The 23,863-nt window shown below is 40.3% G+C and overlaps 1 protein-coding gene across 3 annotated transcripts in view; it reads right to left on the bottom strand.

Moving 5' to 3' along the window:
* eea1 (early endosome antigen 1) overlaps positions 1 to 23,863 on the bottom strand; it is a 47,416-nt gene that overhangs the window by 15,469 nt on the left and 8,084 nt on the right. For 2 of the 3 annotated variants that reach the window (XM_034176788.1, XM_034176791.1), the window contains 10 exons: positions 23,080 to 23,094; positions 22,744 to 22,860; positions 16,116 to 16,454; positions 14,122 to 14,271; positions 12,178 to 12,297; positions 6,828 to 7,031; positions 6,189 to 6,389; positions 5,279 to 5,392; positions 3,258 to 3,413; positions 2,587 to 2,726 (listed from right to left, as the gene is read on the bottom strand). In XM_034176788.1, the coding sequence (XP_034032679.1) occupies positions 2,587 to 2,726; positions 3,258 to 3,413; positions 5,279 to 5,392; positions 6,189 to 6,389; positions 6,828 to 7,031; positions 12,178 to 12,297; positions 14,122 to 14,271; positions 16,116 to 16,454; positions 22,744 to 22,860; positions 23,080 to 23,094 (1,556 nt within the window). The remainder of the gene's footprint in view (positions 1 to 2,586; positions 2,727 to 3,257; positions 3,414 to 5,278; positions 5,393 to 6,188; positions 6,390 to 6,827; positions 7,032 to 12,177; positions 12,298 to 14,121; positions 14,272 to 16,115; positions 16,455 to 22,743; positions 22,861 to 23,079; positions 23,095 to 23,863) is intronic. The other variant, XM_034176789.1, reaches the window with a different exon arrangement.

Below are 23,863 nucleotides of genomic sequence, written 5' to 3'. Positions count from 1 at the left end.
TATGTCAAAATACTTGAAGAGGTCAGGTTGCCTTATGCTGAAGAGGACATGCCCTTGAAATGGGTGTTTCAACAAGACAATGACCCCAAGCACACTAGTAAACGAGCAAAATCTTGGTTCCAAACCAACAAAATTAATGCCTCACAGATGTGAAGAAATCATGAAAAACTGTGGTTATACAACTAAATACTAGTTTAGTGATTCACAGGATTGCTAAAAAAGCAGTTTGAACATAATAGTTTTGAGTTTGTAACGTCAATAGCAGATGCTACTATTATTGTGAACACCCCCTTTTCTACTTTTTTTTTTTTTTTACCAACAGCCCAATTTCATAGCCTTAAGAGTGTGCATATCATGAATGCTTGGTCTCGTTGGATTTGTGAGAATCTACTGAATCTACTGATACCTTGTTTCCCATGTAACAATAAGAAATATACTCAAAACCTGGATTAAACTTTTTAGTCACATAGCACTACCATTATTCTGAACACTACTGTACATTCTATGTAAAAAACCAACACGTTAATGTGAGGTGTGTGTGTGTGTGTTTACATATAAATGTGCTTTTGTAAAATATGCCTTTTTTTATTTGCAAAGAAAAAAAAGCCAAAAAGTTATTTTGACAACCGTCTGATATAACTGGGGTCCAAATAAATAGAACACTGCCATCTACTGGTGTCCAGAAGCTCATACTGCCATGAACACTGAACACTACTGGCCAGTAGATGGCATTAGAGACTGTGAAAACTTGCCAAAACATAATTCCAGATAATCCATGTCTGCTATGTTTAAGATGCGTGTTTAATAAACGCAAACTGAATTTCAGACATTTTATATATATTACTCTGGAACAAAGACGACACTGTTTGACATAAATAGGACTCTAAATAGAAAAGAGGAATGGACTGCAATGATTCCAATTGAACCTGGGCTTCTTCTAGCATTTTTACATAAAACAAACAATAACGTCTATAAACCCAGAGAATATATTCACAATATACAAAGGGTTTGATGCTGTTGTCTGTGTGGAGCCTGATCAGAGCGTCTCAAATGCATTTCTTCTGTTGTGAATGTACTGACAGTACCCATAATGCACCTGGAGACAGCATGTCCACACTAAAACCTTCAAAAGTAGTGCAATACTTTAAAATATATATCTGATATTTTCACTTTATAAAATTTCAGACGTGACATTAATTTAAATAACTTGTCCGAAATTAGTTTGGTTAAAATTTTAACCATAAGTTAAAACTGTATGCCTCTGAATGACTTGGGTGATATTGCCAGTGTATCAGTATGGGGTCAAAAGAAATGAGCTTTCTTTCGTTGCTGTGACCAGTTCTCCTTTGCCTACAGAGGACAGAGCGGTTTCTTCTAGAACCAGACCTCCTCTGTTTACAGAGAACAGAACTGCACATCTACTACAAAAAATTTAACAGATAGGTACTCAACTTATTTTAAACTTAATAAATGTTTGTAACTATAAAGCTTTGTTCATCATGCCTCCAAAAATATGTTAGTGGTCTAAAAATTATCGGAAGATAATTGGTCTGATGATGGTTTTCAAAGTTATCTGAAAAGCTAATCCGATAATGAAAACTTTAGCTTCGATAATTAGCAGTTAGCAGAACTGTGCCCACCACTGGTTATAACACTTGGATTTCAGTAGAAACTAAATTTTGTCAGTTTAGTGACATTTGAGAAGCTGTATACCTTTAACCTCCACTGTCTCAGTCCACCCAGCTGTAAATGGGTACTGGCCTCAACTGGGGAAGTAACCTGTGAGCGAATGGCAACTGATCCAGGGGAAGTCACAGACTCTTATCTTCTTAATGCTATAGAATGTGGAGATGAGCACTGGCACAAACGGGCTTCAGGGCCTGTACTGGACTTAATTATTCTCTCTGTGGGCCTGCAAGGATTGACTCAGATAGACCAACTTAGCACAACCAGACAGTCTGCAAAGGGCTGTTTTTACCAGAAAAAAAAAAAAAAAAAATCTAACAAAATAAGTTTGGTGGCAGTTATTAACAGCATTAGTGCAGTGCCCGAAGGAACCATGTAGAAAAGTGGGAGCTTTGTTGGCAATCTTTGTCAAAGCTGGTGTGTGAGAACATTCTGCCTTGTGATAATAAGGCAGAATGTCTGTGTATGTCTGTGGGTCACGTATCTGTCAGACTGTTAGTATATTATTTATTTCTTAATTTTCCATTTATCCCCATGAACACGTTATAGTCACCTGTTTAAGGCAGTGAGTGACTCATCTTTGTCTAAGAGATTTGTGAAGCTGGAGGGTGAGAACGATGTCATGTGCCAATGATAACTTCAAAATAAAGGTTTTGAAAATTAATCCCAAAAACTTTCATAATACAGGATGCACATCATCATGCCATGCACAAGCCATATCCAAAACGCAGAGGCCGATCAGTCAGAGATATGTGAGCCACATACACAAACACAGACATTTCTTGTTTCTTGTTTATTTCTTAGTTTACCACGTTACAAGTTGCCTAACTGCATGATGATATCTGCAAAAGGAACTCTGATATTTATCAGAGAAATGGCACCAATGTACTTTATTCTCACCCTGCTTTCTCAGTTTCCAGCAAGCGCTGCAGCTCCTTAGTTTTCTGCTTGAAAAATGAACCCTCCTTCAGCAGCTTCTGCACTTCCTGCTGCGCCTGGTCCCGTGTGGCCTGCACCTCTACCACCTGTGACTCCAGCTTCTGTCAGATTAAAGTGCCAGGCATACTTAGAAATAATTTATGAACAGAGGCTCTGGAAGACATGCAAAATTACATCCAAAGTAATCTCATAAACGGTCAGACATTACAAATGCTTGAAAGTTAATCATGAATTAAGTAAGCAAAATTTATTTCTAAAGCACATTTAAACAGTTTACACTGACCAAAGTGCTGTACATAGTTAAAAATAAATAACAGGCAGGAAATATACAAAGAAATAAAACGCTTAGTAAAGGTTTGTCTTGAGCTTGGATTTAAAAACAGTAATAGATGGGGCATCTCTGATATCAGGAGGCAGATGGTTCCACAGTCGGGGACCAGCGACTGCAAAAGCTCTGTCCCCTTTTAACTTGAGGCGAATTCGGGGGACATGAAGAAGACCTTTACTGGAAGATTTCAGAGAGCAACAGCTGGGAGCAACAGCACGAACAGTGTCCGTGGGGAGAAGAGACGTATTCACACAATAGGTTACAGTCCAATATAAGACACCCACAACAAAGAGGTAACACAAACCTTACTGCACCCCTCTAAGTGTTCGATTCGCTGTTCCGAGGACAGCAGTTTGTCTTTGCATTCCTTCAGACTGGCTTCCAGCTGGCTGCACTGCTCCTGCCTTTCCTTCAGCCTTTGCGCCTGTTCCTCCACCTTCTTCTGGACTTTATTAAGCTCCTACATAGAACGATGGCACCCATCAAGACAAAAATATCGTGGGGGAACAGAAAGGGGAGGAAAAAATTTGAATCACAAAACTATATCCCCACTCTCTCTATATGGGTAGGAGTAAATCTTTTGTGATGAAATAGCTGAGTTGAGAAACTGGTCAACTTGTACATTCAAGAGTGCAACAGGTCTGTTTATACTATGTGTAACTGACAAATATGATGCCTTACAGATAAGACCATAACAAACTTCAGAAATACAGCAAAATAAATTCAGTGCATCTTGAAAGTATTGACAGTGCTTCACTTTTTCCACATTTTATGTGGAAAAATGTAGTAAACTCATTTGTCCCCTCAAAGTTCTACTCACAACACCCCATAATGACAAGATGAAAAAAATGATTTTTTTTTTAATTTTTGCAAATTTATTAAAAATAAAAATCACATGTACATAAGTATTCACACCCTTTGTACAATACTTTGCTGATGCAGCCTCAAGTCTTCTTGAATATGATGCCACAATCTTGGTGCACCTATCTTTGGGCCATTTCGCCCATTCCTCTTTGCAGCACCTCTCAAGCTTCATCAGGTTGGATGGGGAGCATCGGTGCACAATGATTTTCAGATCTCTCCAGAGATGTTCAATCAGATTCAGGTCTGGGCTCTGGCAGGGCCACTCAAGGACATTCACAGAGTTGTCCTGAAACCACTCTTTTGACATCTTGGTTGTGTGCTTCGGGCCATTGTCCTGGTGAAAGATGAGCTGTCACCCCAGTATGAGATCAAGAGTGTTCTGGAGCAGGTTTTCATCCAGGATGTCTCTGTACATTGCTGCATTCATCTTTCCCTCAATCCTGACTAGTCTCCCAGTTCCTGCTGCTGAAAAACATTCCACAGCATGATGCTACCACCACCATGCTTCACTGTAGGGATGGTGTCTGATTTCCTCCAAACATGACACCTGGCATTCACGCCAAAGAGTTCAATCTCTGTCTCATCAGACCAGAGAATTTTGTTTCTCACTGTCTTAGAGCCCTTCAGCTGCCTTTTGGCAAACTCCAGGTGGGCTGCTGTGTGCCTTTGACTCAGGAGTGGCTTCCATCTGGCCACTCTACCATACATGCCTGATCGGTGGATTGCTGCAGAGATGATTGTCCTTCTGGAAGGTTCTCTTCTCTCCACAAAGGAATGCTCTGACAGAGTGACCATCGGGTTCTTGGTCATCTCCCTGACTAAGACCCTTGTCCCAGATCGCTCTGTTTAAATGGGTGGCCAGCTCTCGGAAGAGTCCAGGTGGATCTGAAATGCTTTCATTTACAGATGATGGAGGCCAGTGTGCTGGTTCAGTGCGGAAGGTTGCCAGTTCAAACCCCACCCCTGCCACATTTCTCCATGTAATGTGGAGTTGCGTCAGGAAGGGCATCCGGCGTAAAACCTGTGTCTTTTATACAGGTGACGAGTTCTAACAGGCGCAATTAATACAAGTAAAGTGCAGAATAGAGGACTTCTTAAAGAAAACTAACAGGTCTGTGAGAGCCAGAATTCTTGCTGGTTGGTAGGTGATCAAATACTTATTTCATGCAAATTAATTAAAAATCATACAATGTGATTTTTTTTTTTTTTTTTTTTTTAGATTCTTTGTATCACAGTTGAAGTGTACCTACGATCAAATACTTATTTTCCTCACTGTCGGTGCAAATTTGGCTGAGCTGTTAAACAATGTATCATTGCAAATACTTTGCTTTGCGGGGGTGGGGGGGGGCATCTTTAATTTATTAATGTATTTACAGTCCTCTGAATCCTAATTGAATTGAATGGTGAGGTGCCTGGAGGTTCCCAGCCATTTTATATGTTTAAAAAAAAAAAGGCACTGACCTGCTGCTTGTCCTGCAGTGCATGCTGGGAGGTCTCCAGATGGTTTTCCAGGTCAGCCCGCTGTGCAGCCTTGGCTGCTTCTGCAGACAGCAACATCTCCGTTTTTGCCTTAAGCTGAAGGAAAATGGAACATCAAATGTCATTTTTAAAAACCAAAATGTTGTGTGTTATTAGCTACAGCAGAGAAACTGGACTGCTAATTATCCTCAACATGCACTTTTTTCCTTAAAGATTTGCATCATCATCATCTAGAGCAGTGAGCATGTGGACAACTTTCACTAGCACATCAAGAGATGTCTGCAAATTTTTGACCATGCTGGAGGAATAAAGGGGCCAAATGTTTCATGCTGTGCCTCCACATCCTCTGACCTGTTGACAGTCTAGATGCTTGGCATGGGGGGTGGGAGCAAAGTATGGCCACATACCCCACAGGTAGGTGGCTAACATTATCTACTTAACATCCATTCATTGTCTAATAACCACTTATTCTAAATAAGGGTTCTATTCAACATGAAAGCAACAAATCTGAATGGTCCCATTTTCAAATCTTAGCCCAATGAACTTTTGAGGTCTGGAGGGGAAAAAAAGTGCATCTTTATGGAATATTTGCACAAATGCAGTATGCCACAAGTTGAAGTGGGATGTAACACAAATGTGTGTGGTTCATTCAAATGAGAAGACACAAAGAAAAAAAATTGGTCTTTTTGCAAAATTATACATTGGTAAATTGCATAGAAACAATGTCTATTCTATTAATCTGTGAACAAGCTGTAAAGTATACATATTATGAAAACACTCAGTTACACAATGATGCTCTCTGCCAAACACTTTAGAGCTCAGTCTATCAGGAGAAACCTGACAGTAGTTTCTGGTGTTTATTGTATACACGCTTGCTTATTCAGAGGATTACCTGAGAGTCCAGCTGGATGACTTTCTCCTTGCTCTCTGAGAGCTGAGCAGTCAATTCAGAGACTGAAGTCTCCAAAGTGGTGGCTCGGTCCTGGGCCGACCGTAGTAAGGTCTTCTGGTCCTGGACCTGCTCATGTAGGTTGTCCTGGGCTTGCTTGTTGCTCTCTGACTGATTCTTCAGTTTGTCTGTCAACTGTGTCACCTTCACCCCAAACACAGATTAGGTTATAACCTACAAATTCATGAATTGTGCTTTATGGTGCTTGTTTCTAAATCTGCAACCGAGGTTTGAGTTGTGACGATACATTTCTGAGTAGTGTATGATGATGCAGGTGTCGTTACATGTCGGGAACAGTTCTGTTGCACTACAACAGGGGTGGCCAAGTTCGGTCCTCGAGAGCCACATTCCTGACACTCTTAGTTGTCTCCCTGCTCCAGCACACCTGAATCCAATGAAAAGCTCATTAAAAGTCTGCTAACGAGTCTTTCATTGGATTCAGGTGTGTTGGAGCAGGGAGACAACTAAGAGTGTCAAGAATGTGGCTCTCGAGGACCGAACTTGGCAACCCCTGCACTACAATATCAAATGAACTTGTGTTGCGACATTCTAGAATCTGTGGTTTAAATGCATGTACATCACCTGTTCTTGTAGTGTGTGGTTTTTCTCTTTAAGTTGGTTGAGCACAGCCGTTTCTCCCTCTCCTGCCTGGATCTTAGCGCACAAGTCTTCTCTCTCAGCTTCGAGCTGACTTACAATGTCCTTACTCTTATGGAGCAGAGCTTCCAGGTTCTGGATTTTCTGATCCTTATCACCGATCTGACGCAACACCTGCTCCAGGTCATTCTAACACATGAAATCAAGAAATCGCATGCTATGGCTATGTGTGAAGTCATAATGTTAAAAAAATGAACAGGCTAGGAAAGGCTCTGTACACTAACTATTTCAAAATGCCTGACAATAATCCATAATTTAAAAGACTAATTATCATTGACTTGTTAGAAAGATATCAACTACTTAGCAATGGACAGTATTACAAAATGGCAAAGAAGAAAGTCTCCCACATACAGCACAAAATACACTTGCCATTTACAAAACTGATAACTAAAAGAAAATTTGGTCAAGATCATGACAATGGCAGGCACATAACTACCACGGTAGCTATGTGCCTGCCATTGGATGAAATTCATTTTTTCCTCAAAATTCTACACCCAATACCCCATAATGACAATGTGGAAAAAAGTTGAGATTTTTGCAAATTTATTAAAAATAATAAACAAAGCTAAGAAATCACGTGTACATAAGTATTCACAGCCTTTGTCATGAAGCTCAAAACTGAGCTCAGGTGCATCCTGTTTCCACTGATCATCCTTGAGATGTTTCTACAGCTTAATTGGAGTCCACATGGGGTAAATTCAGTTGACTGGACATGATATGCCTACATATAAAGTCCCACAGTTGACAGTGCATGTCAGATCACAAACCAAACATGATGTCAAAGGAACTGTCTGTAGACCTCTGAGACAGGATTGTCTCAATGGAGCCAATCTGGGGAAGGGTACAGAAACATTTCTGCTACTTTGAAGGTCCCAATCAGCACAGTGGCCGCCACCATCACTAAATGGAAGAAGTTCAAATCCACCAGGACTCCTCCTAGAGCTGGCTGCCATTTAAACCGAGTGAACGGGGGAAAAGGGCCTTGGTCAGGGAGGTGACCAAGAACACAATGGTCACTTCAGAGCTCCAGCATGCCTCTGTGGAGAGAGGAGATTCTTCCAGAAGGACAACTATCTCTGCAGCAATCCACCAATCAGGCCTGTATGCCAGAGTGGACAAACAGTAGCCACTCCTCAGTAAAAGACACACGGCAGCCCACAAGGATGGTGCCAAAAGGCACCTGAAGGACTCTCATACCATGAGAAACAAAACTCTCTGGTCTGACGGGACAAAGATTGAACTCTATGGTGTAAATGGATGGCATCATGTTTGGAGTTAACCAGGCACCACCTCTACAGTGAAGCATGGTGGTGGCAGCATCATGCTGTGGGGATATTTTCAGTGGAAGAACCGGGAGACTAATCAGGATTGAGGGCAAGATGAATGCAGCAATGTACAGAGACATCCTGGATGAAAACCTGCTCTAGAGTGCTCCTGACCTCATACTGGAGTGAAGGTTCATCTTTCAGCAGGACAATGACCCTAGGCACACAGCCAAATTATCAAAAGCAGTGGCTTCAGGACAACTCTGTGAATGTCCTTGAGTGGTCCAGCCAGAGCCCAGACCTGAATCCTATCCGACTGAACATCTCTGGAGAGATCTGGAAATGGCTGTGTACCAATGGAGAGCTTGAAAGGTTCTGTAAAGAGGAATGGTCAAACTGCCCAAATATATGTGCACCAAGCTTGTGGCATCATATTCAAGAAGATTTGAGACTGTAATTGCATAAGTGCATCAACAAAGTCAATCAATCAATCAATCAATTTTTTTATATAGCGCCAAATCACAACAAACAGTTGCCCCAAGGCGCTTTATATTGTAAGGCAAGGCCATACAATAATTATGTAAAACCCCAACGGTCAAAACGACCCCCTGTGAGCAAGCACTTGGCTACAGTGGGAAGGAAAAACTCCCTTTTAACAGGAAGAAACCTCCAGCAGAACCAGGCTCAGGGAGGGGCAGTCTTCTGCTGGGACTGGTTGGGGCTGAGGGAGAGAACCAGGAAAAAGACATGCTGTGGAGGGGAGCAGAGATCGATCACTAATGATTAAATGCAGAGTGGTGCATACAGAGCAAAAAGAGAAAGAAACAGTGCATCATGGGAACCCCCCAGCAGTCTACGTCTATAGCAGCATAACTAAGGGATGGTTCAGGGTCACCTGATCCAGCCCTAACTATAAGCTTTAGCAAAAAGGAAAGTTTTAAGCCTAATCTTAAAAGTAGAGAGGGTGTCTGTCTCCCTGATCTGAATTGGGAGCTGGTTCCACAGGAGAGGAGCCTGAAAGCTGAAGGCTCTGCCTCCCATTCTACTCTTACAAACCCTAGGAACTACAAGTAAGCCTGCAGTCTGAGAGCGAAGCGCTCTATTGGGGTGATATGGTACTATGAGGTCCCTAAGATAAGATGGGACCTGATTATTCAAAACCTTATAAGTAAGAAGAAGAATTTTAAATTCTATTCTAGAATTAACAGGAAGCCAATGAAGAGAGGCCAACATGGGTGAGATATGCTCTCTCCTTCTAGTCCCCGTCAGTACTCTAGCTGCAGCATTTTGAATTAACTGAAGGCTTTTTAGGGAACTTTTAGGACAACCTGATAATAATGAATTACAATAGTCCAGCCTAGAGGAAATAAATGCATGAATTAGTTTTTCAGCATCACTCTGAGACAAGACCTTTCTGATTTTAGAGATATTGCGTAAATGCAAAAAAGCAGTCCTACATATTTGTTTAATATGCGCTTTGAATGACATATCCTGATCAAAAACGACTCCAAGATTTCTCACAGTATTACTAGAGGTCAGGGTAATGCCATCCACAGTAAGGATCTGGTTAGACACCATGTTTCTAAGATTTGTGGGGCCAAGTACAATAACTTCAGATTTTCTGAGTTTAAAAGCAGGAAATTAGAGGTCATCCATGAGTCCACTGTCCGAGGCCATAAGAAGATCATTTGTAACCTTCACTAATGCTATATTCTAAAACCTGACTGAAACTCTTCAAATAGACCATTCCTCTGCAGATGATCAGTTAGCTGTTTTACAACTACCCTTTCAAGAATTTTTGAGAGAAAAGGAAGGTTGGAGATTGGCCTATAATTAGCTAAGATAGCTGGGTCAAGTGATGGCTTTTTAAGTAATGGTTTAATTACTGCCACCTTAAAAGCCTGTGGTACATAGCCAACTAACAAAGATAGATTGATCATATTTAAGATCGAAGCATTAAATAATGGTAGGGCTTCCTTGAGCAGCCTGGTAGGAATGGGCTCTAATAAACATGCTGATGGTTTGGATGAAGTAACTAATGAAAATAACTCAGACAGAACAATCGGAGAGAAAGAGTCTAACCAAATACCGGCATCACTGAAAGCAGCCAAAGATAACGATACGTCTTTGGGATGGTTATGAGTAATTTTTTCTCTAATAGTTAAAATTTTGTTAGCAAAGAAAGTCATAAAGTCATTACTAGTTAAAGTTAATGGAATACTCAGCTCAATAGAGCTCTGACTCTTTGTCAGCCTGGCTACAGTGCTGAAAAGAAACCTGGGGTTGTTCTTATTTTCTTCAATTAGTGATGAGTAGAAAGATGTCCTAGCTTTACGGAGGGCTTTTTTATAGAGCAACAGACTCTTTTTCCAGGCTAAGTGAAGATCTTCTAAATTAGTGAGACGCCATTTCCTCTCCAACTTACGGGTTATCTGCTTTAAGCTACGAGTTTGTGAGTTATACCACGGAGTCAGGCACTTCTGATTTAAAGCTCTCTTTTTCAGAGGAGCTACAGCATCCAAAGTTGTCTTCAATGAGGATGTAAAACTATTGACGAGATACTCTATCTCACTTACAGAGTTTAGGTAGCTACTCTGCACTGTGTTGGTATATGGCATTAGAGAACATAAAGAAGGAATCATATCCTTAAACCTAGTTACAGCGCTTTCTGAAAGACTTCTAGTGTAATGAAACTTATTCCCCACTGCTGGGTAGTCCATCAGAGTAAATGTAAATGTTATTAAGAAATGATCAGACAGAAGGGAGTTTTCAGGGAATACTGTTAAGTCTTCTATTTCCATACCATAAGTCAGAACAAGATCTAAGATATGATTAAAGTGGTGGGTGGACTCATTTACATTTTGAGCAAAGCCAATAGAGTCTAATAGTAGATTAAATGCAGTGTTGAGGCTGTCATTCTCAGCATCTGTGTGGATGTTAAAATCGCCCACTATAATGATCTTATCTGAGCTAAGCACTAAGTCAGACAAAAGGTCTGAAAATTCACAGAGAAACTCACAGTAACGACCAGGTGGACGATAGATAATAACAAATAACTGGTTTTTGGGACTTCCAATTTGGATGGACAAGACTAAGAGTCAAGCTTTCAAATGAATTAAAGCTCTGTCTGGGTTTTTGATTAATTAATAAGCTGGAATGGAAGATTGCTGCTAATCCTCCGCCCCGGCCCGTGCTACGAGCATTCTGACAGTTAGTGTGACTCGGGGGTGTTGACTCATTTAAACTAACATATTCATCCTGCTGTAACCAGGTTTCTGTAAGGCAGAATAAATCAATATGTTGATCAATTATTATATCATTTACCAACAGGGACTTAGAAGATAGAGACCTAATGTTTAATAGACCACATTTAACTGTTTTAGTCTGTGGTGCAGTTGAAGGTGCTATATTATTTTTTTTTTGAATTTTTATGCTTAAATAGATTTTTGCTGGTTATTGGTAGTCTGGGAGCAGGCACCGTCTCTACGGGGATGGGGTAATGAGGGGATGGCAGAGGGAGAGAAGCTGCAGAGAGGTGTGTAAGACTACAACTCTGCTTCCTGGTCCCAACCCTGGATAGTCACGGTTTGGAGGATTTAAGAAAATTGGCCAGATTTCTAGAAATGAGAGCTGCTCCATCCAAAGTGGGATGGATGCCGTCTCTCCTAACAAGACCAGGTTTTCCACAGAAGCTTTGCCAATTATCTATGAAGCCCACCTCATTTTTTTCAAAGTATTGAGCAAAGGGTGTGAATACTTATGCACATGTGATTTCTTAGTTTGTTTTTTAATAAACTTGCAAAAAATAAATAAATAAATTAAAATTAAAAAACTTTTGATGTTGTCATTATGGGGTGTTGTGTGTAGAATTTTCAGGGGAAAAATGAATTTACTCCATTTTGGAATAAGGCTGTAACAACAAAATGTGGAAAAAGTGAAGTGCTTTCTGAATGCACTGTAGCTTTTCCTAATATTTCCACTATTGTTTCAGCTGTGAAAATGTTCTGCACCTGTGCTTCGCGGAGCTTGCCGTTTGTATTCTGCTGCAGTGCCTGTAGTTCCTGGTGCTGCTGCTTGGCTTTTTCCAACTGGTGTTGAAGGTCTGAGATCTTACTGGTCCCTTCTTTCAACTGGAACAAAATCATTACAAATATTTATTTACAGCTGAATGTGTGTTAACTCTTCTAGTCTTACGTCGCTTTCATATTGATGCTCATTTTTATGCTCACTGCTTTTAACCTCACCAGAAAAGATCATCCATTTCTTTGCATTTTAATTACTCTGTTTCTACATCTTTTTCTTCCAACTAAACTTCTAATTTACCTGTGTATATTTTACAGCACATCCACATCATATTTTGGGCAGATAGTGATTGTTTATATATTGCTGTGTTCTTATGTAGATCCTATCTGCTTTCTCAGTCATCTGGCTTCAGTGCAGTGACTACAATCCCTGGCAAAAATTATGGAATCACCGGCCTCAGAGGATGTTCATTCAGTTGTTTAATTTTGTAGAAAAAAAGCAGATCACAGACATGACACAAAACTAAAGTCATTTCAAATGGCAACTTTCTGGCTTTAAGAAACACTATAAGAAATCAAGAAAAAAAGATTGTGGCAGTCAGTAACGGTTACTTTTTTAGACCAAGCAGAGGAAAAAAATATGGAATCACTCAATTCTGACGAATAAATTATGGAATCACCCTGTAAATTTTCATCCCCAAAACTAACACCTGCATCAAATCAGATCTGCTCGTTAGTCTGCATCTAAAAAGGAGTGATCACACCTTGGAGAGCTGTTGCACCAAGTGGACTGACATGAATCATGGCTCCAACACGAGAGATGTCAATTGAAACAAAGGAGAGGATTATCAAACTCTTAAAAGAGGGTAAATCATCACGCAATGTTGCAAAAGATGTTGGTTGTTCAGTCAGCTGTGTCTAAACTCTGGACCAAATACAAACAACATGGGAAGGTTGTTAAAGGCAAACATACTGGTAGACCAAGGAAGACATCAAAACGTCAAGACAGAAAACTTAAAGCAGTATGTCTCAAAAATCGAAAAATGCACAACAAAACAAATGAACGAATGGGAGGAAACTGGAGTCAACGTCTGTCACCGAACTGTAAGAAACCGCCTAAAGGAAATGGGATTTACATACAGAAAAGCTAAACGAAAGCCATCATTAACACCTAAACAGAAAAAAACAAGGTTACAATGGGCTAAGGAAAAGCAATCGTGGACTGTGGATGACTGGATGAAAGTCATATTCAGTGATGAATCTCGAATCTGCATTGGGCAAGGTGATGATGCTGGAACTTTTGTTTGGTGCCGTTCCAATGGGATTTATAAAGATGACTGCCTGAAGAGAACATGTAAATTTCCACAGTCATTGATGATATGGGGCTGCATGTCAGGTAAAGGCACTGGGGAGATGGCTGTCATTACATCATCAATAAATGCACAAGTTTACGTTGATATTTTGGACAATTGAAAGGATGTTTGGGGATGATGAAATCATTTTTCAAGATGATAATGCATCTTGCCATAGAGCAAAAACTGTGAAAACATTCCTTGCAAAAAGACACATAGGGTCAATGTCATGGCATAGGGTCAATATCAACGAGCAGATGTGATTTGATGCAGGTGTTAGTTTTGGGGATGAAAATTTACAGGGTGATTCCATAATTTTTTCCTCAGAATTGAGTGATTCCATATTTTTTTCCTCTGCTTGGTCTAAAAAAGTAACAGTTACTGACTGTCACAATCTTTTTTCTTGATTTCTTATAGTGTTTCTTAAAGCCAGAAAGTTGCCATTTGAAATGACTTTAGTTTTATGTCATGTCTGTGATATGCTTTTTTTCTACAAAATTAAACAACTGAATGAACATCCTCCGAGGCCGGTGATTCCATAATTTTTGCCAGGGGTTGTAGAACTTCATCTGATACTTACCTGCTCCTCAGCACGGGACAGTTTGAGCTGCAGGTCAGCTGCTTGCTGCTCTCGGTCCTTTAGCTTTTCACCAGACAGCTGTCTCTGTTCTTTGAGACGACCCTGCAGCTCACCCAGCTGCCTCTCTGCCTCAAGCAGCTTGGCGTGCAGCTTTTTTTTTTTTTTTTTGGGGGGGGGGGGGGGGGGGGGGGGAGACAAAAAAAAAAAAAAAAAAAAACACACACAATTATCACTGCTCGCCCTGACCTCTATAGATCGTTGCATTTAGACAAACATCTGGAAATCTCAGTCTTTGACTTTAAACTGTTGTATGGCAACTGTCACCATGAGGATTTGTGCAGATTGTAAATCAAAACAGCACAAAAATAAATTTTAAATCATAATCACAAAGTTCTTCAGTTGTCAGTAAATATTCACACTTATCAATTCTATGCTAAATGTATGATACATTTTTTTTAAAAAAAGTTGAAAAAGGCAATTTGTCTCACTGAGGGCTCGGTCACATCGTGATGATTCAGCCAGTTTACGCTGACGTTTGAAAAAAATGCACCGAATATGCTGGACACGTCAAATGTGTTAAAGCAGCTGTCACACCTTGACGATTTAGGCAGTGTATGCTAACAGCCCTGTTTCCACAGAATGGTCCAGGTCTGGCTTGGTTTGCATTTCCACCTCTGGCAGAACACTTTTATTTGGCTGGCGAAACACTTAAATATTGGCGAGCATGCCATCGAGCATGCATAAGCTGCTGTGCGGTCCCGCCTCTCCACTCACAGGCCAAATAGAGTAATTTAACATTTTTTCATTTTATTTGTCTTGGTGGATCATTCATCGCGTGCAGAATGCTGAAGAATCAACTGATGCCTGTGATAAACGCTGCCGTGAATGAATGAGGCACTGTGATTCTTCTGCCTGCATTCTCTGGTTCAAGCAGAGAAACCAAGAGCAGACAAACAGAGGGACTTCTTTAAAAACACTACGTTTCTTCAGCCACGACAAGGAATTAAAGTATTTTCTTAGGTCGTTTTCCAAACTCAGGACACTTTATGTGGATCAGTTTTCTTCAGGCTGTGATGATGAATCTGACTGAAATGAACAGGTAAGATTAAGCCTTTATATTTACTGTGTGTGTGAATGGTTTTAATATTTGTAACAGTCTGAACTGTTCACTCGACTGCAGGTTTCAGCTGTTCAGCCATTCAATGGACAGCATCAATGGATGCATTTTGACTTATGAGTAACTTACAATAAATGTGTGTCAACAGTCGCATAACTTACCTACAACTTATGGGCCGCATATGTGGGACGTATGAGACATAAGCTGGCATGTGTCGAAAATATTTTGCATGCCCAAAATTTTTCAACATACCATATTACGACGTGCTCTTAACTTATACAAAACTTCCCCCCTAACTTATTAGACGTACTCCAGCGTTGTTAATATGCTCTGCATATGCTGGCTAAATCGTCAAGGGGTTTGAATGTGGAGGAATAAAGCTGCAGACAATTTCGACACTAGTGACCCCTAGTGTGAAAGATAGGCTACAACACTGCCAATTCTAAAATGAAAGTGTTAATACTTCATTTTGTTTTTCTGGACATTCTGGGTGAATGTGAGGCATCACTGTAAAGCACTTTGGCCATGAGCATGCTATGTAAATGCTGTCCAGTTGCCATTTTAATTTTAACTCCCTTGTTGCAAAGGTGTAAATTTCTGAAGTGAATACAACCAAAACACTACAATGAATGAAAGAATGAGTATCTGTCTTCCATGGGTGCAAAAGATATCAATTAAGTGGCTTATATGCAGCAATATTAATGTGGCCTCTGTTGCTGAGAAATGATTGCATGACTGTTTGGTGGAGACATAAATCTAAAATAATTGACCAAAATACCTTGAAGCAACAAATGCAACGACCATCAAAAATCATGCTTATACATATTTCATGCAATAGAGTCTGTGTCTTCTGTTCATCTAATCTTTTCTTACTCACTTGACTAATCTCAGTTTGCTGCTGAGCACCATGGCTCTCTCGCTCTTCTTTTTGATGTTCCAACTGTTTTCTCTCAACCTTCATTTCTGCGTGCTTCACCTCCAGCTCTGCAAACTCACTCTTCAACTTGGCCAGTTCCTTGCCCCTGTCTGCAAGTTCTGTCTGGGCTTTCTGCAGGGATGTCTCAGCTCCTGTGGCCCGAGCCTGGAGCTCTTGCATCTCCAGCTCCTTCTCCCTCAGGGTGTCCTGGACTCCCTTCTTTGAAGTTCTTTCAGTCTCCAGCTGCGTCTCCAGCTCCTGATGCTCTCTTTCCTTACGTGTCAGCTTCTCTGACAGGCTCTGTGAGATGATGAGAGGAAGACACTTCATAGACTGAAAGAAACAGCCAAACCATAAGCTTAAGGATTTGAAAGATATATCTGTACAGATTGATGGACAAAGAACAGTAACAATTTTTGTAATTTATCTGTACACCACCACAACCGATGAAATCAAGCAATCAGGATGTGCTTATAGTGTAGATTTTCAGTTTTTAATTCAACGGGTTTAAGAAGAAAAAAAAATTACATTAACATTTAGAAATTAGAGTAAGGCTTTGAACCAGTTCGTCGAACGAAAACCAGAAACTTTCGGTATTTTGCTAGGAACAAAAACAAAACCAGAAACTTTAGCATTTTTTTTATGTTCCGGACTAGTAACCAGATAATACCTTTATTTACTTTGTTCTTGAAAAGGTTTCCATTTACAAACACCTGTTGAGGTGGTCAGACTCTATTAATGCTCTACATCCAAACAGTTGGTAGCAGTAATGCACTGTGTCGGTTTGTAAACCGCCAATAAACTCGACAGAAGAAGATGACAAATCAGTGAGGTTCACGTCAGCCTGTCGTTTATTTTTGTTATTGGTGGCAGGACAAAGTGCCGCCATCCTGTGTTTCACACTGAGAGCAGACAAACATGGAGGGACTTCTTTAAAAGCACTGCATTTATATGGGTCATTATTGTACTTTTTTGTCTTGGTGGATCAAACAGGATTTATGTTCATCGCAAGCAGAATATTGAAAATACGTCAGATGGCTGAACGCTGTCAGGAATATAGTCCAACTTTTAAAATTTTAGTTGTTGATGGGACAAAGTGCTGGAGTTCTCTGGTTCAGGCTGAAAAATGCACCCAGAGCAGACAAACAGAGATGGAGATGCACAGGACTGACTGGATGATGGATGTGTAGAAAATGATGAGCAGTTCCTGGGGCAGGTTGAAGTTCTTGAGCTGTCTGAGGAAGTACATCCTCTGCTGTGCCTTTTTCCTGATGGAGTCTATGTGGGAGGTCAACTTTAGATCTTGGGAGATTGTGGATCCTAGCAACCGGAAAGTGTCCACAGTAAGCACAGTGTTGTTGAAGATGGGGGGTGGGTTCCTCTGGAAGTCTACAATCATATCCAGAGTCTTGAGCGTATTCAGCTCCAGGTTGTTCTGACCAGACTAGAGGACCAACTGTTCCACTTCCTGTTTGGACGCAGCCTCATCACCATCCTGCATGAGTCCAATGATGGTAGTGTCGTCCACAAACTTCAGGACTTTAACAGAGGGGTTCCCCGAGGTACAGTCGTTTGTGTAGAGGGAGAAGAGCAGTGTGGAGAGCACACACCTCTGAGGGGCGCCAGTGCTGATTGTCCGTGTGCAGTGGTGGGCACTGTTCAGCTAATCCGATAGCAGATAATTATCGAAGTTAATGTTTTTGCTATTGGATTAGCTTTTCAGTAGGGCTGCAGCTATCGATTATTTTAGTAATCGAGTATTCTATCAATTATTCTGGCAATTAATCAAGTAATCGGATAAAAAGTACTTCTGCGTTTTTAAACAACATCAATAGTCCAGGGCTCTCCCTAAGCAATGGCACAATGTCACTGTGCCAAAGTGTTGGCATTTTGCTGAAATGGCGATGGGATGTGGCTTTCTGTTTTGTTTTCTCCAACTTATAAATGTAACCATTTTTAAGTTTTTTGTTTGTTTGTTTTTTAATAAAGGTTGACGGACTGGGTCCCTGTGTGATTTTTTTTTTTTATCCCTCTTTCTCTGCAATTCAGCAGTTGCATTTCAGCTGGAGGTTGAACATGCAGCCTCGCAGTCAGTTTTTTTTTTATTATTATTTTATTTAAGTTACCGTGTTTGTGAAGTGTTGTGTGTTGCCCAAAAAAAAAAAAAAAAAAAAATTAAAAAGTCAAACACTCAGTGTGAGTCTGAGGGAAACACAGAAGAAAGAGTGGACTTCTGCTGTGGGCACGGTTTCTGGTGTGGACACGGCTTAAGACCGTGGGGGACCGGGCCTTCGAGGCTGCTGCTCCCCGCCTGTGGAACGCCCTCCCAGACCACCTCAGGGCCCCACAGACGGTGGATGCTTTTAAAAAAGAATTAAAAACCTTCCTTTTTAGAAAAGCTTACAGCTAGTTTTTAACTAATGTATGTATGATGTATTGTAATTTTATCTTATCTCTTTTATTGCTGTTTTATGTACACTTTGAGATTTGCATTCAAATATAAAGTGCGGTACAAATAAAATTTATTATTATTATTATTATCCTGCTGTTTGTCAATGTAGCCGGGGACAGAGCTGTGACTCGCCCGGTCTGAGAGCCCCTCACACTGGGCAGAGAGAGACAGCAGCCGGCCACCGGGTCAATAGTCCCTCCACATGTAGAGCAGACCGTGTGTTTTTTAAAAAATACACAAACACACTGATTCATTTTAAATGCACAGTGAGTCTATTTTAGATGTTCAGCGTGGACCATCTTTCTCTTAAAAGGTTTTATTTTACTCTGTGTCACGTTGGAAAGCGGTAGCTATCATTGCTAATTTGATTTGACATCATCATTAAGCACAAAACGTAATTGGCCACTTGATGCAGGGAGCATTGTGGGTAGTGTAGTTCAGGTTCACTTTGGACATTATAGTGACTTGTCCACTCGACACAAAAACAAAACAGACAAATTTTAACATTATTTTATTTCTTTGTGGCTGTAATAGAATCACCAAGACTCAGTGGGGGAGATCAGCTCTCACAGTGCAGCTGTGTGTACAGAGGGGGAGACTTAACGTTTAGACACTGTTTTGCATTTTAAAAAAGGAGGCTTTATGTGGATTATTTATTCAAATGAATCCCACTGAAACTAACAGGTAAGAATTTATATTTACTACATGTATTTTATTCTGCCAATCAATGCATTAATGGATGTATTTTGGTTGTTTAAGCCGCAGGGTTCAAAGCGTGTGAAATAACCGGCAGCTTTTAACTCGTAAATGACGGTTCTAATACTGTGTTTTACTACTTTTGAAAGATGATGACAGTGTTTGGGGTTTAATTTTTTTATTTATTCATTTTTCGTGTGTTCTTTGTGTTTGTGATCCTTGAATTTACCCAGCAGTCCCTGCGGCACTTAAAGTGAAACTGGTTTATCAGAAGCCGACAGTGTAATCTGATGTGGCCGAGTCCGAATCAATACTAATAGTTATCGGTTATCTGTAATAAAGATACATTTTTTAGCGGTTTAACATCATAAAAGATAACTTTTCAGTTATCTGATTAATAGTTATCAAAGCTAACTTTTTGGTTAGCTGTGCCCACCACTGTCCGTATGCTAGATGTGATGTTCCCCAGCCTCACCTGCTGTGTCCTCTGTCATCTCCCTGTCCTCTCCCTTGACAAACATGCTCAGAGAAGTCCACAACAATCATCACTCTTTCATCCTTGGGCACACTCTCTCCCACCACATGTAACTCACTGCACAAATCTTTCTCCATCGCACAACCTACCAGTGAGGCATATACACTGATGACATTCATCACACCCTTCAATTTCCACCTTCATACTGATCACCCTATTGGATACATACTTAACCTCCAACACTCTCTTGATATAGAATGACACCAACACTATTTCCCCTCCCATCAACACCATGATACAACAGTTTGAATCCACCTGCAATGCACATGGCCTTACTTCCCTTCCACACACAATATATCTATCCATCTCCTCTCCATCATATCACCCAACTCTCTCCCTTTACTAGTCATAGTGCCAACATTTAACATCTTGATTCTCAATTCCACACTTCTAACTTTCCTCCTTTTCCACTGCCTCTGGACACATTCTCCTTCGCCCAACAGTAGCCCTGTTTCCACAGTAACTCTGTTGAACAACAATACCAGAGGTGGTCATTTTTTACTTGAGCCTTGACAGATCCAGTATGGAAATTCAATTTGTGAATTGCCATGTTGGGAAAATTTACACAAGATTCCCTTTCTGATGCAGCCCTATTTATTTATCCAGGCTTGGAACCAGCACCCAGAATGCACTGGCTACACATCCCATACAGGTGACTTGGACCAACATTTCTATGAGCACATTTTTACAACCCAAGTCTCAAGACAGGATGTGTACTAAAGTGTACAGTAAACCTCTTCTGGGTGTTCCACTGGCCCAAATTCAGTTTTCTACAACCCCTGGCAAAAATTATGGAATCACCAGCCTCAGAGGATGTTCATTCAGTTGTTTAATTTTGTAGAAAAAAAGCAGATCACAGACATGACACAAAACTAAAGTCATTTCAAATGGCAACTTTCTGGCTTTAAGAAACACTATAAGAAATCAAGAAAAAAAGATTGTGGCAGTCAGTAACGGTTACTTTTTTAGATCAAGCAGAGGAAAAAAATATGGAATCACTCAATTCTGAGGAATAAATTATGGAATCACCCTGTAAATTTTCATCCCCAAAACTAACACCTGCATCAAATCACATCTGCTCGTTAGTCTGCATCTAAAAAGGAGTGATCACACCTTGGAGAGCTGTTGCACCAAGTGGACTGACATGAATCATGGCTCCAACACGAGAGATGTCAATTGAAACAAAGGAGAGGATTATCAAACTCTTAAAAGAGGGTAAATCATCACGCAATGTTGCAAAAGATGTTGGTTGTTCAGTCAGCTGTGTCTAAACTCTGGACCAAATACAAACAACATGGGAAGGTTGTTAAAAGCAAACATACTGGTAGACCAAGGAAGACATCAAAGCGTCAAGACAGAAAACTTAAAGCAATATGTCTCAAAAATCGAAAAATGCACAACAAAACAAATGAGGAACGAATGGGAGGAAACTGGAGTCAACGTCTGTCATCGAACTGTAAGAAACCGCCTAAAGGAAATGGGATTTACATACAGAAAAGCTAAACGAAAGCCATCATTAACACCTAAACAGAAAAAAACAAGGTTACAATGGGCTAAGGAAAAGCAATCGTGGACTATGGATGACTGGATGAAAGTCATATTCAGTGATGAATCTCGAATCTGCACTGGGCAAGGTGATGATGCTGGAACTTTTGTTTGGTGCCGTTCCAATGGGATTTATAAAGATGACTGCCTGAAGAGAACATGTAAATTTCCACAGTCATTGATGATATGGGGCTGCATGTCAGGTAAAGGCACTGGGGAGATGGCTGTCATTACATCATCAATAAATGCACAAGTTTACGTTGATATTTTGGACAATTGAAAGGATGTTTGGGGATGATGAAATCATTTTTCAAGATGATAATGCATCTTGCCATAGAGCAAAAACTGTGAAAACATTCCTTGCAAAAAGACACATAGGGTCAATGTCATGGCATAGGGTCAATATCAACGAGCAGATGTGATTTGATGCAGGTGTTAGTTTTGGGGATGAAAATTTACAGGGTGATTCCATAATTTTTTCCTCAGAATTGAGTGATTCCATATTTTTTTCCTCTGCTTGGTCTAAAAAAGTAACAGTTACTGACTGCCACAATCTTTTTTCTTGATTTCTTATAGTGTTTCTTAAAGCCAGAAAGTTGCCATTGAAATGACTTTAGTTTTGTGTCATGTCTGTGATCCGCTTTTTTTCTACAAAATTAAACAACTGAATGAACATCCTCCGAGGCCGGTGATTCCATAATTTTTGCCAGGGGTTGTACTCTTCACAGCTTTGCTGCCATCCTCCTTTTGTGTAGCCATCATCACTGCTGGGTCATTCAGCTCTAATCTCAGTTCTGATCACCAAACCTGACGCTGGCTGTTTACCTGTCTGCCGATATTGTGAGTCTCACTACCTGCTGCATCTTTTTGGCCCCTTTACTAATGAAAACCTGTGTCTGGTCTCTGCACACCTAGTTATGTGTCGCACTGTACAGCCAATTCTATATATCAGTCTTCTCTGGACATCTACTTGGCAAAGACTGCGTTAATGTGGTGTGACATGATTAAATCTGTGGCAGGAAACAACTCCCAGACAGTTACCATAACAAGTAACTGTCAATGTATTCCCCAACACCCACAGTTTAATTACAGAGCTGCATGTGATTTTTGTCAACATGTCAAAGTTGCCAGAGAAGGATGGTGACATGGGGAACTTAAGACAGGAATGCAAGCCAAGCAACAGAGGAAGGATTATGGAAACTCAGATGCTGTGTTTTGAATTAAACTGACAGCTGGCAAGTCTGGTTTGTGCAGATTTACAGTAACCAGTTCAGAATTCCAAAATTGTCACATTAATAATCATAAATAAACAACACTGCTGTTATGCATGTTTTTTGTAGTTCATAAGATGTTTGAATTACCTGACTTTGCTGTTGTAAATTATTTAAATTGCTCTGCAGCTGGTGGATCTGCTGAGTATAAACAGCAACTTCCTGTGGACCTTTCTCCAGCTCTGCTTTTAGTTGAGACACAGTCAGCTGCAATTCAATATTAAAAGACATTAGTATATTTTTGCTTGGAATACAAAAACTGCAAACTACCACTGTGCAAATTAAGACAGACACACACACACGAGCAAGAAGAAAAAACAACAGTTCTCAACCGCTCAAAAAACAAATAATACTTTCCGATTTCAAAAAAGTAACATATTACAGGTCAGTTTAAATTTTAAGCAAACTTCAAACAATGCATTTTACCTCCAATTTTTGAATCTTGAAGAAAGTGAGTGTTGGAGAGCAACACAGTATGTGAAAGCGGAAGGAGAAGGAAAAGAAGGAAAAAGGTGAGTCAAAATATGACATCAGAAATGCAAGAAAGGAGAACAAGCTGCTGCTCCAATGAAGGAACAAATGATTTGTTGCATTTTTCTGCACATTAGCTGTCCCATCTCAATAATTTACAGTGCATACAGAAATTATTCACAGCCCTGCACTTTTTCCACATTTTGTTATGTTACAGCCTTATTCCAAAATGGATGAAATTCATTTTTCCCCTCAACATTCTACACATTCTACCCATAACGACAATGTGAAAAATGCTTTAAGATTTTTGCAAGTTTATTAAAAAAAGTCCCATGTACATAAGTATTCACAGTCTTTGCCACAAAGCTCAAAATTGAGCTCAAGTGCATCCTGTTTCCACTGATTATCCTTGAGATGTTTCTACAGCTTAATTGGAGTCCACCTGGGGTAAATTCATTTGATTGGACATGATTTGGAAAATTACACACCTGTCTACCTATAAGGTCCCACAGCTGACGGTGCATGTCAGAGCAAAAACCAAACATGACGTCAAAGGAATTGTCTGTAGACCTTCAAGAGAGGACTGTCTCAAGGCACAAATCTGGAGAAGGGTACAGAAACATTTCTGCTGCTTTAAAGGTTCCAATGAGCACAGTGACCTCCATCATCCATAAATGGAAGAAGTTTGGATCCGCCACAACTCTTCCTCGAGCTGGCTGCCCGTCTAAACTGAGTGATT

This window comes from Thalassophryne amazonica, chromosome 8, assembly GCF_902500255.1.
Source record: "Thalassophryne amazonica chromosome 8, fThaAma1.1, whole genome shotgun sequence".
In the NCBI taxonomy this organism is placed as follows: domain Eukaryota; kingdom Metazoa; phylum Chordata; class Actinopteri; order Batrachoidiformes; family Batrachoididae; genus Thalassophryne; species Thalassophryne amazonica.
This window is presented reverse-complemented; position numbering and strand designations above follow the sequence as displayed.